The sequence below is a fragment of the Pararge aegeria genome, chromosome 20 (assembly GCF_905163445.1).
Source record: "Pararge aegeria chromosome 20, ilParAegt1.1, whole genome shotgun sequence".
In the NCBI taxonomy this organism is placed as follows: Eukaryota; Metazoa; Arthropoda; class Insecta; order Lepidoptera; family Nymphalidae; genus Pararge; species Pararge aegeria.
In genome coordinates this window covers 4,486,649-4,504,613 of record NC_053199.1, presented here as the reverse complement: position 1 = coordinate 4,504,613, position 17,965 = coordinate 4,486,649, and the positions used below count along the sequence as shown (strand labels likewise).

The 17,965-nt window shown below is 35.2% G+C and overlaps 1 protein-coding gene across 1 annotated transcript; it reads right to left on the bottom strand.

The window, feature by feature from the left end:
• Positions 1-11,252: 11,252 nt before the first annotated feature.
• On the bottom strand, positions 11,253-16,497 carry LOC120632640 (tumor necrosis factor, alpha-induced protein 8-like protein 2 A). The gene is made up of 4 exons (XM_039902588.1): positions 16,366-16,497; positions 14,989-15,147; positions 14,470-14,567; positions 11,253-11,959 (listed from the first exon to the last, which is right to left on the bottom strand). The coding sequence occupies exons 1-4, from the start codon at positions 16,495-16,497 to the stop codon at positions 11,788-11,790; spliced, it is 561 nt and encodes a 186-aa protein (XP_039758522.1). The 3' UTR covers positions 11,253-11,787.
• Positions 16,498-17,965: the final 1,468 nt, after the last annotated feature.

Genomic DNA, 17,965 nt, shown 5'->3' with positions numbered 1-17,965 from the left:
TGAATTTTGAATTCTGTGATAATTTCAACTCTCTGCCTAAAGTCTGCAGACGATTATTTCAAGTCTCTGCCTAAAACAAACAGCGGAGTGTTTAATAAAGAGTTAACGTTGACACCATGAGTTTGGAATCACACAAATTACACTTAAATGACACGTCGTCACTGATTATATCAAATTGAGCTTTAAGTTACTCATAAATCATGGACGTCCACAAAGTAACGTCTGCTAAGAGTACGTTTCAATATCGCAACATTTTTGGATTAGGTCAACTTCGTTCTGACTATGCGTTAATGTTTTCTGTAAATATTCATCGAATCGTAACGAATACGTTGTACTCTTTAGTGTTAAGGTATTCTATGTGTTAACTTAATTGGACACTTATTACTTTTTGTTTTTCGACTCGATATTTTGTTTAACAAAATTTTTATTAGATGCAACATTAAATGCAATGAAAAAAACAATTAAGCTACGAACTCACTACACATGCTATACCATGCAGCCGGAGACAAATTATACAAACTTTTATTTAGTTTTAATCATAAAATTATATTTTTTTAAACCTAGCTAGGTATAGGTAGGAGAAAAAAATCCCAATCTTTTTATTTACTAATAAAGAATGAAATTTACTTCCGTTTAATATTTGCACGTACCTACATTATTTGGATATTACTTCAACCCGTGTTCGGAGAGTGAATAAAACTGTAGAGAAGATAATCATTTTGTCGTTTCCTCATGGAAAAAATGTCCCCTACCTATACCTATGCAATCTGTGCAGCAGTATCCAATAGAAGATTAAAGAGACATTAATTTAACGAAAGTTTTGAAATAAAATGAAGTTAAACTTTGCCATTTAACAACGGAAAAAATTCATTACGTTCCTAAAAGTTGTCTTCTTGCATGGTTTAGTTTTAGCTGTAACAAAATGTCTTATGAATTATCACAAAGATCAACATTTTAGATTATTGAGAATATGAGAACAGACGCATCCCTTACCTACCATACAGCTATAAGTCAATTATTTCTTTATTCAAATAGGCACATAGATGGCACTTTTGATGCGTACATTACATGTAAAATATGACATAGAAGTGACTTGATGGCGATAAATAAATTCGCCAACTTAAAACTAAAGCTACGAGGGTTCCAAACGCGCCCTGGTCTAAGAAGAAGCCCACAACAAACTTTGCCGGTTGTTATTTTTTTTTTTTGTTATCACCATCTCACATTGTCCTTTAAAAACTATAAAGAAGCAACCTGGTTAGAGCAATAATTTACACCCAAGAATTTTTATCGTTGACGTAGTCCTTAATACTATAATAGGACTTTTCTATAAGCTTACGTTTAATACAAACTTTGAACTTTTTCAGAGACATCTCCAATATATCAACTGGTAATTTATTGTAAAATTGTACACAATTTCCTTTAAATGAATTACTAGTCTAGTAAATAACAAATTACAAAGACGCAATAAATAATATTACTACGTGATGTGGTTTATAAGAGTAACTTTGTGTGATAAATAAAACATCATCAATCCTGGGCGAATTCAGGTTTTTATCCCATCAGTCAGATATAGATTGTCAAATCATAGCACTCACTCACGTCCTCTCGCCGCTCACGTCGGAGTAAAATTGACTTAATTGCCTTTGTTTTATATACTAAATTTGACTTAAATTCTACAGCCAGAGTGAAACTATTGCAATATGTATTTTTAACTGTGTAGCCTCGATCCTGCTATGAAAGCTTTAAATCGCTTGCTATCAAACCGAGCGAGTGACTCCTTTTTGAAAACCCAACGATGTTTGTGTCAAGCGTTTGAGAGGTATCCACACGCTTGCAAAGCTTTAGCTAAGATTCTAAATAAACTTCCGGCGATTCTAATTGATGGATAGTTATTTCCTCATTCCAATACTTGGAGGATCGGAACTTAACTAGAGCTGAGAGATGTTTAGCTTCCCGTTTTTTGTATCTGTGGTAAATCTAAATACATATTCGCTAGCCATTGCTTTGGGATAATTCATAATGATATTGTAATTGATTGCAAAGTCCAGCACTTTTAGTACCGATACACTACACTTCACCAAAATATCAGATTTGTATACTAAGGAATTTTTAGTAAATAAATTATTGACTGGTGCTTTCACAATTGTACGTTTTATTTCAATTCCTTCTTACCTTACCTTTTTTACTACATGATAAAACAATTATAGAGTCTGAATTAGAGCTTATCCAGAAAGAGTGGTCTGCTGCGAAACTATTATTTACCTCTACAGAAAGTGACGGAAATCTTCCGCAAACATCACTTGCTTCAACGGTGAAGGCAAACATTGTGAGAAAGCTTGTATGCCTGAGAGTTCTCCGTAATGTTCCCAGGAGTCTAACAAACCGCACATGGCCAGCGTGGTGGACTACGGCACTAACACTTCTCATTCTGGGAGAAGACCCGTGCACTGTAGAAGGCCGGTAATTGGTCATCTAGCCCATCGCCATCTAGCCCCAAAGTAAGCGTAGCTTGTGCTTTGGGTGCTAAGATGAGTGATTAATATACATGTATACTTATATATAAATATATATATATATATATATATATATGGGAAAAAAATCACGTTCAAACATTTTCCAGATGAGGGAATCGAACCCACGGCCTAGGACCTACAAGAGAGCAATAAATAAATACGAGCTGTTAACATAAGTCCGCTACACCCGTACTTTTTAATAAAAACAGGCAGACCAACACAAAACAGTCGCAGTGAAACAGTCCCGGTTTATACCAAAAAGAGCCTACAAAATTTTAGTTTATTTTTTGCTTTCTGTTTATTATATTATTTCTGTGTATATTGAGAAAAAAAATACTGCATCAAAACAATAAAGCAATTGGCAGATTGGCGCAGTGGGCAGCGAGAAGCGACCCTGCTTTCTGAGTCATAGCTGTGGGTTCGATTCCCACAACTGGAAAATATTTAAGAAGAAGAAACACTTTATTGCACGTATAAAATACAGGAAAAGAAATATTAAGGAGTATACAGTATACAATGTAGACATGCAAAGGCGGCCTTATTGCTGCAAGCAATCTCGTACAGGCAACCTTAGTAGATAAGACTTACAGCAAGAGAACGGGATAGTGCCAAGAGTGTTAATACATAAATACCAAAATGTAAAAATACAAATACATATATATAAATATATATACGTAATATATAAATATAAAATATACATAATATTTATACATATATAACAAACATAATATTTTTTTTTTTTTTTATAAATAAATAAATATAGTACGACAATACACACATCGTCATTAAGCCCCAAAGTAAGCGTAGCTTGTGTTATGGGTACTAAGATGACTGATAAATAATTTTAAGAATAATATACATAAATACTTATAAAATACAAATAAACATCCAGACACTGAAAAACATTCATGTTCATCACAGAAACATTTTCCAGTTGTGGGAATCGAACCCACGGCCTTGGACTCAGAAAGCAGGGTCACTGCCCACTGCGCCAATCGGCCGTCAATATATATAAGTAGATTTTAACACACAATTTAAAAGAAAGAATATAAAGAATCTACTTCAAATTCCGTCACTCACCGAGGTAGTAGTCCTTCAGACGACTCTTAAATATCGGAAGGGAACTACTTCCACGGATATTTGTGTGACAAACATTAATTTTTTTCTATGTCCGGGTTTTAATTTGTATATAATAAGTATTTATGTATATTATTCATAAAATATTCATCGGTTATATTAGTACCCATAACACAAGCTACGCTTTGGGGCCAGATGACGATTGTGTATTGTCGTAGTATATTTATTTATTATTTAATCATGTAAGTATTTGTTATGGAATTCGCTGTTATGGTTCGTTGTGATTACAGAAGCTCCTCATAAACTCCTCTTCCCACGGATGTCTTACTAGACAACGGCGGGAATATAATGTAGGACAGCATTATTTACTATTTTATATTTTATTACATTAGTAAACAGCGTAAGGTGTGCCATCTGCTTGGTCCATCACTTGTTAGATACTATAAAAAATAACGGGCATTATCATCTGTCCTACCCATCTGGGATCACCGACCCGTCTGTCCCGCGTGGCTATTATGGGAAAACCCTTCTGTTCGGAGAGGCCTTTACTACAGCAGAAGACTGTTAGGTATAGGTTGTTGATAATTTGCCATTATCTTCCGAGAACTTCTGACTCGCAACTGATATTTAAATACTGACTCTCAAAAGTAATATTTTTCAACAAAGCTTTGATTTGCCTGTTACTAGCCAACAATGAAGTAAAACTCAAAATATTAACTAAGTTAACAATACAAATAAAAACTTAAAAACAAACAAAGTTTTTTTTCTAACACTTGGAGTTTTTTATTTATTCCTCTTCAAGTTAGCACTTGATTGCTATCGCACCTGGTGGTGAGCGATGATGCAGTCTAAGATGGTAGCGGGCTAACCTGCTAGGAATATGGACACAGGAGGAGTATGGTAGTCATACATCGCACCGGAACACTAAATCGCTTAGCGGCACGTCTTTGTCGGTAGGGTGGTAACCAGCAACGGCCAAAGCCTCCCACCATACAAATAAAGTCAATCTATAATGTTCCTCCAATAAATATTGCATCAGACAGGAGATCAGAGGTGTACATACTCGTAGATGATCAGAAACTTCTTGAGTTCCTTTTGCCAGAGTAACTTACTCTGTAAGGTAATCCACTAAACACTTAACCAGGAATTTTATAGAATAATAGTAAATATTTTTATTTATCAATTGTATATTTGATATCAAATCTTAATACACAGCTTAACCAACTTGAAAATAAGTATACAATAATTCAATAATACTATTTCACATCCGATTAGGGTAGCTATTGTGTACACACGAGATATGGTGAGATCCAACGAACATTGTTACAGAACTGCTATACAAACTTTATTTCATTTCGAACTGTTATAACACATATCGATTATATTATTTTTTATTTAATTTAATTAAATAAAAAATAACATGTTTATTCAGTTTGCCGTAAATCCTTTAGACAAATCTTTATGGTGTAATGTAGGTATTGTTTTATATAGGCACCTAAATAGTTTTTTTTTTTGTAATCAACACGGTGTTCTTGCAATTAACGGAGCAACAAGAGATATTGACAATGCTCGATTAAAAGAATTGTGAGTTTATGGCCGCTTTTAAAAAAAATATTGCATTACACCGATGTTAAGTCACGTCCAACGTTCTTACGTCCGGCATTCAAGTTTGCGTCCGCCACGGCTAGAATGGGCAAGAGACAATGCTCGGAGAGTTAATATAGCTGTGGGAGAAGAAAAAAATTATATTAACTCTCCGAGCATTGTCGTACAAGTGGAAATACTTAATATCCAAATAATACATGTGTAATAACGGAGCAGGGAAATTCTCCAGGGAATAGAAGAAGTTCGCCCCCGTGAACTTCTCCTTTTCCCTGGAAAATTTCCTTGTTGCTGTGCTTTGGCAGGTGGACAAGTTAATTTTATGCCTTGTTACGGGATATAATCAGGGGATATAATTTTTATCTCCTGGCCATGCCATTCTCTGGAGATACGGTGCCGTAGTGAACTGGCAAGAAAGGCCTTTTCATAATTAAAAAGAGTTATTTGTGAGCGTAATTTAAAAAATATCCCTTCGTATGAGAATAGCAAGTGGTTGTATATTCACTTTATTATATGGTATAGAAGCCTGGACACTCACTGGACCAATAAGCTAGAAGCTTTCGAGATGTGAGTGTAAAAAGACGCTTCGAATTTCTCGGAGGAAATATGCAACTGGTGTTTTACTAAGCATAATACACAGTAATCCAGGCTGTGGTTTTATTATTTGCTTATCAAGGTCGACTGTAGTTTATGATTTACTTATGAAGTTTGCGCTTGACCAAGATCACAGCAGGGGCAGATAAGCATACGCTAAGAAACCTTACAGATTTGCTCGATTTTTGACAATGATTTTGGCGCTCGATATTTGCTGCTTTTACAATCAAAAAGATCCGTCTGCCTTTTACAGATTATCATTATTTTATCGATCGACTACTATAGCAAAGTAGTCATCTAGCACGTGTTTTATTCATCGAGGTTAAAACACCTCGATGATTGCTGTGCTAGATACCGTTTTGAAAACCGTCATAAATAGAGCAAACCTATAGAAAAACTTATTTTTCGTTACTATCTCGTAAAAGGGTCATCACATCAACCCATTACCGGCCTACTACAGAGCACGGGTTTCCTCCCACAATAAGAAAGGGTAAAGGCCGTAGTCCACCACGCTAGCCCAGCGCAGATTGGTGGACTCCACACACCTTTGAGAACATTATGTAGAACTCTCAGGCATGCAGGTTTTCTCACGATGTTTTCCTTCACCGATGAAGCAAGTGATAGTTAAGAACTTAGAAAACTTAGAGATGCGTGCTGGGTTTCGAACTCGGCCCGCCGAAAGTGAATTCGAGTTCCTACCCAATGTGCTATCACCGCTTCAAAGGGACAAAAATTCGACACATCTCTTCTTGGACGTCTCTAAATTTGATATGAATATCTATACGATACACTAACTTCCAAGTTAATAATAAATAAAATATAATATGGGTACTTAACGTTAACATCGACCTTATGAATAAGGGCACAAAGACGGGTGCGCTTTCCCCGTGATTTCATCAGTGACGAATATGAATCTAATGTAGATATAATTTAACACATCGAACATATTAATTTGGAAAACATCAATTTAAACACCACTTAATGCTAACATTGTCATGAAACAGTTTATTACGATAATTACTTCTTCATCTGCGTTTTTTTTCAGTTCATTGATTCAATGATAGACTTCCACAAATTACCACCCGCTTCTGCCAATATTATTAGCAAAGGAATAAAACAACTTTGTGGTAGGCAGTGTGTTTATGCATATACGAACTTAATTGTTCTCCACTGAGCCCGACCAATGCTTACCAATCACTGAAACGCAGATGGAGGGAGGAAGTAAGAGAAACATTACATCAAACGAAGAAACACTTATAGAATGACTACAACACATCTCAAGCTTTTAATATGTATTTTAATACATTATACAATTATATTGTCATTTTAATACAAATCTACGAGGACGTGTCTTTGATATTATCTAGCTGACGTAAGACTTTACATACAAAGAATCCACACTTATTCGGTCGTTTTGTTCGAATATACGAGGAGGTCTATAATTAATGTTTTAAATGTTACTCGAGCATTCTGGGGATAATTTATACGATATGAATGTTACAAGAGTAATTTTGAGGAAAATTGCTTTCAAATTGAATGCTGTTTGAGTATTACTGGTATTATAGTCTCAATAAGAATTTTACTAGAGTATATTTATCAAAATTAAGCTTAATTTGCTATACTCCGTGAAAAGCAGGAGAATCTGTGTGGTGTAATTTATAATTTCTTCAATCCTTATACTCCACACTAAACAGATCCTCGGCAATACACCCTCTACGCACGTTTCGCTCCGAAACCGGAGCATCATCAGGAGATGTTGACTTTACAATGAATAATTGTTGACTTTTAAGTTTCAAATTAAGCTTAATTTTGATAATATATCATGGATTTCCGCAAAGTAACGCCTGCTTCTATACAATAGAGTATATTTGATTAAACTCTACTCAATTTAAAGACTGTTTGAGTATTGCTGGTTTTACATTCTCCGTTAAAATTTTACTCAAGTATAGTTAGTTACACTCAATTTAAAAATTTCCTGAGTATTCTTTGTATAATAATTTTCTTAATAAGAGTTCAGCTCACATATATTTAAATTACAAATATTGTCATAAATTAAAATTCAAAGATATTACGTTAAATTAAAACTAAATTAGGTTTAATTCATACATTTCCATTTTGTAATTATAAGTATATTGATTTAGTCCATTGGTGATTGGATAGTCTAAATGCGTCTTACCTAACTAGGTGGCAAGTATTGTGCAAACGTGTAAATTGTCGCTAAGTACTAATATAGCAAAAATAATCATTAAAAATAATCATTAAAATTAATTTAGTGTTATTGCTAAAAGAGAGATATGGTGTCAGCTCAGATATGTTTGAACTATATTAGATATAAAAGTTTTGGTCCGAATTTGTTAACGTCTTTTAAACAAACGTACATTTATTATATTGTTTAAAAAATCTAATTTTGTATCGGGATTCACTAAAGAGAGTAGTTCGTGAAAATAGTGATTCATTTTTTATACGTAGAATATTGGTGTAGATAAGAGAAGTAAGAAGTTATATGTATATAATAAATATGTAAAAGTTAAGATTGTCATCGGAATATATTTAAGCTTTATACAATCTGTGATAAGATACTCGGTTATGAATTAATATAAAAAATGTATTCTTATTGCAAGAACAAGGACAAAATATACATAACGATGCGTTTATAATTTGCACTTTTTAATTTCGTGATGTTTAAATTTTAATAATAAAACTTTAAATAATTTCAAATATTCAGGGACATTGATTGATTAATTATAAGATATTTATTACTTGAACCATTCAAAAATTAGAATATTATTGTCAGGCATAATAAAACCAACTTATTATACGAAATTTCGCTTAAATAATAATTAAAAATAATTTATTGTTAAAATTGCTTAGCTGTTAATATTAATTTATTGTTTTGGTAACGGTCAACATATTGCCTTAAACCACTAACCATTCAATGTACAATTACGTATAACATCATATTAACTATATATTATATATTTACAAAACTTAATATGTTGAAAAAAAATATCGACTAAAATAGGCAAGTTAAAACTAAAACGCTATAGGCAGTTAAAAGCTTAAAAGTAACGTCAAAAACGCAACATAATGCCAATTCTGTTGTACATAAATTTCTAAACTAAATATGTTTATACGTCGGAAAATAGTGTTTTCCTTGTCTAGGGCATCAAGTGTGAAAAGATCAGCATCACTTTAAAGAAACAATGAAAATTTATCTTTATCGTCACTCTTTTGTGTAAAATTAAAACATGTGTACCCATGTATTAAATACTTGTTCTGCCCGCGATTTCACCTGACTTCTGAATTGGGTCTAAAGCTTCGCTCGTTAACTATTAATCGTTAATCCGATCACGGGAACTATTTGAGAGATACTAGGTATAGGCTAGGCTAGACATAGTACATGTCTTTTTCCATAGCATAGGTGACATGCATAAATTTCAAAGCTGTCTTCCCGCGACTTAGCTCGTAAACAATTTTCAATTTTCCCTCGGAAAATACTTAAGGAACTTCTTTTCTATGTCAAAGGCTAAATGCATGCTAAATTTCAAACAACTCCGTTCAGTCGTTTTTGCGTGATTGAGTAAAAAACATTCACACTTTTACATTTATAATATTATATCAGTAGGATGATGAAAATTTGTGACGTCATTATAAACCCATTGATGAGCATGAGTCCTCTTTCAGAAATAGCAGGGTTAAGGCCACGCTGGTCAATTGTGGATTGGTGGAGTTTACACGCCCTTAAGGTCAAATTCTCAGACGAGCAGGTTTCCTCACTGAGTTTACTTTCACCGTTAAAGCAAGTAATATTTTAATTGATTATAATAAAAAAGCACACAACACGGGTATCAAACACTGTCACCCTGAAAGGAAGACGGAAGCCCTACACACTCGTTACTCGACCTGTTAATAAAGTTTACTTTAGAGATATTTGTACAACAGAATCTGCACTAATGTATATGTCTGGTCACTGACGTAATATGAAAGTCTAGGACTTAGGTAAAACACAGAGGTTACATATGAGTACGAGTTAAAAACGAATGAAATGTCAAAATACGCAGGACAGGTATGTAACGTAGCGCCCGCAAACTTAACTCTGCACCTAACTTCGTTGAAGTCTCGCGAAAAATAGTATAAAGACTGCGGTGGTTGTAAAAAAGTTGATTTTTTGTACACCCCAACTTGTTAAGACATCAAACGGAAACTTAATACATTAGGTAACGAAAAACAGCCCCTTAACTGGGCTATCAAATGCATATAAGTTATTTTTACATAGGACTTCTGTGCAGAGTTACTAAATAGAATGTACAGGTTACGGGCGCTATAACACTTATAAAAATACAGGTATATTGATATCGGTATCGATGGTATCAGAACCGTAGCTTAGTTAGTAAAACGCTCAGGCTGCGATGGCCTGAGTCTCAGCTTCAAAATTTGTCGGTTTCGAAATGATTATAGTTAATTTTTAAATTTATAACATACAAGGCAAGTTGAAAGCGAGTAAGTATGAATAAATTAATTTGTAATGCAAGATGGAGTATTTTGTAAAGAATGGAAATATACAGGGTTAAATAAAATATGCAAGAAAGCTCTCGGCGTGTAGTTATTTACATTAAAACTAACTATTTTTGTTCTACGACTTTTTACTAACTCAAATATTCATCAATATTTTACATAGATACTCTACTTTTTACTACTCTGTAATGTAACATCGGCTATTATTAACGCGCGAACCGCGACACTATCGTGCAGTCACTGACCCGGCTACGCGACGTTGTCGAAATATAACTTATTTCACAGTGTAATGCCACTTTGATAAATATTTATTTGTATGAAACAAATTATTACTGAATTTTGAAAGTCGTAGAACAAAAGTTGTTAGTTTGAATGATAGGAAACACAAGGGCGAGACATATCTGGCATTTTTTATTGAACCCTTTATAAAGGTCGTGGCAAATACACGGCAAGTATTATTTTAATATTGGTCTTACCTTCTACCTACCTTCTTCATTCGCACATAGGTGCGATATAAGATTGTAAATGTACGTTTAATTTATAATATTTCCTTCGATACTTACGATTTATATAAAGCTTTGAATAATTCAATAGGCATATTATACTTTTGTTAAAACATTCTTTTTCATCCTCCTATAAGGAAATGGCAGAGCTCAATCCATAGGATAGACAGTGTTTGTTACAATAATTAGTCTTTCATTCTTGAGAATAACTTTAAACCTTGGATTGATTTTCGGTCTCCGCTGCGATCAAATTATTAAACAACACACATCGCCATCTAGCCCCAAAGTAAAAGTACCTTGTGTTATGGGTACTAAGATAACTGATGAATATTTTAATACACATAATATATAGATAAACACCAAGACACTGAAAAACATTCATGTTCATCACCTTTTCCGGAATCGAACCCACGGCCTTGGGCTCAGAAGGCTGCGTCGCTGACCACTGCGCCAAACAACCGACAAAATTTTTATTCTGAACTTTGTATGATAAACATACATTTGCATATTTATGTTTTTTAGTTAATTTTTATATGCATTGCATTGTTTATGTGAAGATGCCGAAACCGTCAAAGTGTAGTTGGAGCGTAACGAAGACCAGTAATCAATCAAAGTTCAAAACCTCACAATAAATACGAGCAAAGAACGAAACCGATGCACTGAGTATTCATAACAGTCTCGACAGTTGTATAAACATCGTCGGCCTTTCCCCGACCGTATTTTCGACTTTAGAGAGCATTAAAAATAAAACTAAAACCGATACAATGCCAGTGCAAGTGAATTGCCTGAAGCGATACAATGTAACACGTGCAACAGCATGCATCTAAAAGTTCATGACGTCATCATTTGTAAAGACGATATTTAAGTGATCCCATTATTTATCATAGCATAAGACGAAGATCCTATTATGAGACCGATTTGAGATGGTAGATACGCATAGTTTTAGAGTAGGACGGCATACTTGGTCTCGTTCTCTCGGATTATAGCAACCCCCTATCCAGTTCTTTCCGAAGCATCCTGGTCAGTTTGAGGACGTTCTCATCAATTTGTCCCGCGAACAGGGAATCGAGGAGGTCGGATCTTGAAGCGAGCCCAAATACTCCAGCGAGCCTGGAGACAGATTTGTCCGATAGGTGTCGCTCTACCACCGATCTGAAAATGAGAAATTAATGGAAATAAATTAAATGTAATCTAACGTAGAAAGCACCAAAGTAATTGAATCCAGTCAACACTTAAACATAGTGTAAAGATTATTTATTTTATTTATTTTTACACTTTATTTGTACACCACAAATAGGAAAAAAAAAACAATGGATATAACAAAAATAAACTTAAAAAGTAGGATACAAAGGGCGGCCTTATCGCTTAGTAGCGATCTCTTCCAGGCAACCTTAGGATTAGGAAAACCAAGGGAAACCTTTTTGGGGGGTGTATTATTATTATATACATACTTACGAACAATTACACACTAATACTTATCAAGATTACACACATAAAATACTAATAATAATAAATATAAAAAATAATAAACTTATATATACTAAAACATACTTAAATATGAGTAATTATTAAAGTAAGATTATTATCTCTATATATATAAAAGAAAGTTGTGTTAGTTACACCATTTATAACTCAAGAACGGCTGGACCATTGTTTATTGATATTAGATTTTTTGGATTCCTCTAAGACCGGAATAGGATAATAAGTATTAAAATATAAAATCAAAAAAAATAAAATTATCCGCGTCACGTAGTTCGCCGGGACAGCTAGTATTTTGATAAATATTGGATAGATAACAATAATATAATAATAATAGCCTCTATTAACAATCTTATAAATTACATTTCACCTTATTCTACTTAGTGCTAGCAAAATATTTATTTTATTTATTTATCATACAAGTAAAGTAAAGTAATTATGATAATTATACAACCAAATGCGTACCTCACATCTTATATTGGTGTGTATGTAATAAATGCATGTAATGGTGCAATTTAAAATCTAGGTATCTAGGTACCTGATTTAGGTAAAAACCTGTATTAGAGGCGACAGTGCTCTCCTTAAATTGTTGTCTCGATGATTGAGTGTATGATTGTGCGTGTGCGAGTTTGCGTCGCGTTGGTACTTGTACGCGTATATGTTTGCTTATACAAGATAATTATTATATTAAATTATATATACACATATAAAGTTGTTTTGCGTGTGTGTGTAGGTGTTTGTACGTATGTATTTGTGTGTGTGTGCGTGTCTGTGTGTGTGTGTGTGTGTAAGAGTTTTGCATATTATTTCGATCCTAAGACTGCCAGAAGTTTTTCAGTTTCACCATATGATTTTGAGATGCAGGCGGCTGCGTTAAATTGTGTTATACAATGAAGATTACAAAATGAAGCGGTGATAGATTAGTGGGTGAGGCTTCGGCTTCGGCGTAAAGACAGAGTTCGGGCCCCGGCACACGCCACTGACTTTTTAGTGTTATGTGCGTTGTTTATTTAAGCAATTTATATATCACTTGCTTTAAACGGTGAAGGAAAACATCGTGAGGAAACTGTTTTCAAAGGGCGTTTGAAGTCCTTCTCACTCTGAGAGGAGACCCGTACCCTGTAGTGGGCCGGTAATGAGTTGATGATGAGACACACCTTTGAGAACATTATAGAGAACTCTCAGACGTACAGGTTTCCTCACGATGTTTACTTTTGTGGCGAATGCGTCGAACGAAACGTTTTATTTCCGAACGATACGAAGCAGCCGTCACCTACTCGATTGACATAAGAATAAGATTGTCACTTTGTTATTACCACTTCTAAAGGAGAATAAATCAAATAATACTAAGTATCCAGCGTATTATTGAACACCCACGGGTCCGCTGCCAAATTGTAGCCCAAGAGACCAAGACTCCAGCGTATTATTGGACTCCCCACGGAACAGCCGCCATACCTTCACCGTTGAAGCAAGTGCAGTTTAATTGCATAAAAACGCATATAACTTTTAAAAGTTAGAGGTGTGTGCTGGGATACGAACTCGGCCCCCGGAAGTGAAGTCCCCACTGGTACCCGCTATCACCGCTTCGAGATTGTCTGAGCAATTTTTAATTGATTTAAATTATAAATTATACCGCAAAGATTCTTTTGCATTTCGCGGAGTACAGCATAGCAAACTAAGTTTATTACTCATTGTATATTTATAATAATAATAATAATAATAATAACGTTTAATTCAGATAAAAATCCATAGCTACAACAATAACAATTATCTTATTTACTATATTCTAAACTAAAATTGGTCAAACCTATAAATAATAAAAAATTAGGAATCTCCTCCCGTGTGTACCAACCCAGTGCTCCATAAAGGGATTTTCCTATTTTTTTTTTCCTTTAAGAGTTATTTAGTTACACACCGTTGCCGCTGTCTCCGCCGTCTGAGGAGCGTGCTTGCCTTTGTGCTTAAAAAAGATGCATCGTCTAAACGCTATTCATTCTGGCCACATATTTTCATCCATACACACCTGTTTCATTCTTATCTTAGATAATTGAACACTTACTTACTTATTAGTCTCTTCAAAGATATATTTCGAAATATCCTCTGTTGAGGCGCCTTTGTCTACATGTAAAAAGGTATTTTCATATCTGCTGCCTTAAAAATAAATTTATGATACTCTTACTTACTTTAGTGACTGGTGGGAGTCGCGGAGAGCATCTTGAAGGAAGCCTCGATCATAGGAGAAATCTACCTCGCAGAATGAAACCACTGCCATCAACACCGTCTGAAACGTTGTTTTGTTAGACATTATTTTTGACAACCTCCGTGGCGCAACGGTGAGCGCTATAAATTTAAGTAGGAGGTCCCTAGTTCGATTTCCGGCAGGGGAAATTTGGGAATTTTAATTTCTGAATTTTCTCGCGTCTGGTCCGGCTTTGGTCGTGGCTAGTTACCACCCTATGACAAAGACGTCCCGCTAAGCGATAGAGCTTATCTAAGGAATTTCTGACACACCTATTTCTGCCACCGCCCACGCGTCAGGTCAGTAGACATAAGGTGACACTTTGCAGGACTGGTTCCTAGCATATGAAGTGTTTGCTCTGTTTATATTATTGAGATACCGTCGGCCATCTGTTAAGTCCATAAATTATTACTTTATAAAAAAAAAAAAAACCTAAGTAAGCATGTTTCGTGTTGACACTTACATGAAACTTTGAACGGAAAGCAGCAAGAGCGCGGTCGTCTGCCGCAGACAGTTGTCCATGACGCCGTAGTACACCCAGCTTCACCGCAGCTTTGATCACATGCTTTACAAGCTTCTCTGCCTCTCTCTTTTCTACACGCTCACGGAGCACTGTGAGGAACTGAAACAGACATCAAACATTAACATTTTTTAAGAGGAAGCTAGAGTAGAGACCGCGTGCGAGTAAGCGTATACTAAATTTTTTTGTAACTTGTCCTATAATGTAAACGATCTTTTAATTACTTTTTAGTGTAACGGATTTTAATTAGCTTTTATTATAAGCTAGTCAAAGGTCATTTCTGGTCCACGTTTAAGTATTCTATACTGTTTTCTCCGTAGCAATTTCTAATAGGCTTGCAATTTACTACGATGAACGATCTCGCCTAATGATAAATGATGGAGCAATTTTAGATACAACATGCTAACCTATTGTAGGCTAATTCGATGACCAGGGTGCCTAGGCTGAGATTTTCTACCCACGTTCACTTATTCTTAACAGTTTCTCAGTAATGAAACTAGATGGCCATCTTTCGTTTCCACTCAAATCGTAGTTAACTTTTACACGATTGAATAAGTAAATGTACGTTGTAATATATCTCGCACTTGGCTCCCAGTTGTTAAAACCCGTAGTACGAATTTTAATACATTAAAAACGTATTCAAAATTCCAAATTCAAAATAAATTTATTTCAAGTACGCCTAATATAAGCACTATTTAAACGTCAAGTCTGTTTCTAGAGACTCTACCACCGGTGCGGAAGGCAGATTCTACAGAGAAGAAGCCGGCAAGAAACTCAGCAGTTGCTCTTTTCCAACATTAGCAATTTACATTTAACATTTTAGTAGTTGTGACAAAGGTGATATAATATACCGCCAAATGTAGACGCTGTTTTGTGATTTGTTGTTATATTGGGACTGTTATTGGAGGGTCTGAAGAACGACGTCTGCCCAACGTCCAGCAGTGGACTCTTATAAGCTTATTGATAATGGACTACTTTATAAGCGCCACTATATATGCATGTTTGAAAGTTATTATTTCCAATAGTTTGTTCATAAATTTTTCGGTTATTAAGTATTTTAGCAAAGGATTTCTAATTACCAGCCTGGAGCAAGGAAATTGGCAGTGTCTGTTGGTCCCAGTTATTATCTCTAACATGCGGAAATAAAAGAACAAATAAGCCCACAAAGCATTGAAACAGTATGGAGGGACCCAGCTCTTTAATACGAAGGAGGAAGCCTGCCCAGCAGTGGGATATTAATAGACCTGTGTTTTTATTACATCGTGCACAGTTAAATGTACCAGGGATACATAAACATCAAAGAGTAAAAGTTCTACATACCTGATCAAGGAGTTTAGCCGCGTGCTCGTCGAGGACCAGCGAGCGAGCACTGGCAGCTCCGCCTACCCTGGATAGGAACTTCTTCTGCGCGCGCAATGATATGTCGCGAGCGCACCACGCGCCGCCTTCCATCGCTGTAACAAAACATTAAATATTTTATTTCATCTTATTTGCCAGGAGGAAAACGATTTTATTATTAGTGTTATAATTATAGCACAGAAGTAAAAAATATACCTACGAGTATAATTCACATAACTAACATTATGATAAATAAATAATATTATAAATGTGAATGTAAGTTTGTTTGTTACGCTTTCACGCAAAAACGACTTAACCGATCCTCATGAAACTGTGTACACATATTCTTGGAAGTGTTGGAAGTAATATAGGATACTTTTTATCCCGACTTTAAACTAGGTTCCTTTGGGAGAGGGGATGAAAGTGTTTGAAAGTTTTGAATAGAGGTTATCATAACGATTTTACACTATAGCTCCGACAAATTATAACCTGTTTAAATAATTATTTTTGTATGTGTTTAATTTTGCCCAAACTTTGTGTAGATTTGATGAATATGGTTGGATATTGAGGACAGAACTCCTCAGCGGACAGCAGCAAACCCCTCATTTAAGGTTTAGCGATACTGAATACTTTAAACTTTTTTAGAACTACAGCTAAATTGAATGCCACATCAAAAAACAAAATCAAACGCAGACGATGTCGCGGGCGAAGACGAAGCTAGTTAAATTATTTGTCATGTGTAGGATATGTAGGTAACATTTTGGATTTTGGATGGTTAGAAGTTATTTTCCAATATTCGGTGTAAACGGCCGAACTAGAAAGGTTGATAATACTAGGAAACTTCTATAGGAGCTTTTACTATGTTTACCTTTTATATATTTTATATATTGAGTACTTATAACTTTGCTTAGCGTTATTAATAATTTCGTCTGCAGTGTGCTTTATGCGCGAGTGTGTTAATATATGGATGAATTCAATCTGGATTTTAGTCATTTCCATCTATAAGGTAATTGCTCGACTCACTACTAAACTAAGAATGAGGCAAGTGGCGAGGAGCTGTTCTCACACGTTATCCCGTTGAGTCCCAAAAAGAGTGAGTGAGCCGGCAAAGACGAGGGCCGCGATTTCTGACGTCTGCATACGGACGTGGTCCTCATAAACGGTTACGTGGGTGTAAAGAGTTCGGACTAAATGTCAGTAATCCTTAAGTTAATCCAAAAGTCGACAACTCCTGGTGAGCCTGACCACCCTTCAGGTTATCAGCTACGATTCTTTTAAACGTATTAAGCTTGGGTGTGAATTGCTCTAGCTTCAAAGCTAAATATAAATTTACTGTGAGATGGTGATAACAAAAAAAACAGTTTACCCAGCTAAGTTTGTTGTGGGCTCTTCTTAGACCAGGGCGCGTTTGAAACCCTCGTAGCATTAGGTTTAAGTTGGCGAACGAAGTTATCACCATCCCCTTACAATTATGTAAGCATACATTAGACGGCCGATTTCTGAGTCCAAGGCCGTGGGTTCGATTCCCACAACTGAAAAATGTTAGTGTGATGAACGTAAATGTTTTCAGTGTCTGGGTGTT

What these genes read in the sequence shown, in the direction of transcription:
- LOC120632640 (XM_039902588.1), bottom strand. Translation starts at nt 16,497, where the DNA reads ATGGAAGGCGGCGCGTGGTGCGCTCGCGACATATCATTGCGCGCGCAG. An exon ending in CTTTCCGTTCAAAGTTTCAT is followed by an intron (nt 14,568 to 14,988) that starts GTAAGTGTCAAC and finishes ACAACGTTTCAG; the next exon opens with ACGGTGTTGATGGCAGTGGT. An exon ending in GACTCCCACCAGTCACTAAA is followed by an intron (nt 11,960 to 14,469) that starts GTAAGTAAGAGT and finishes TCTCATTTTCAG; the next exon opens with ATCGGTGGTAGAGCGACACC.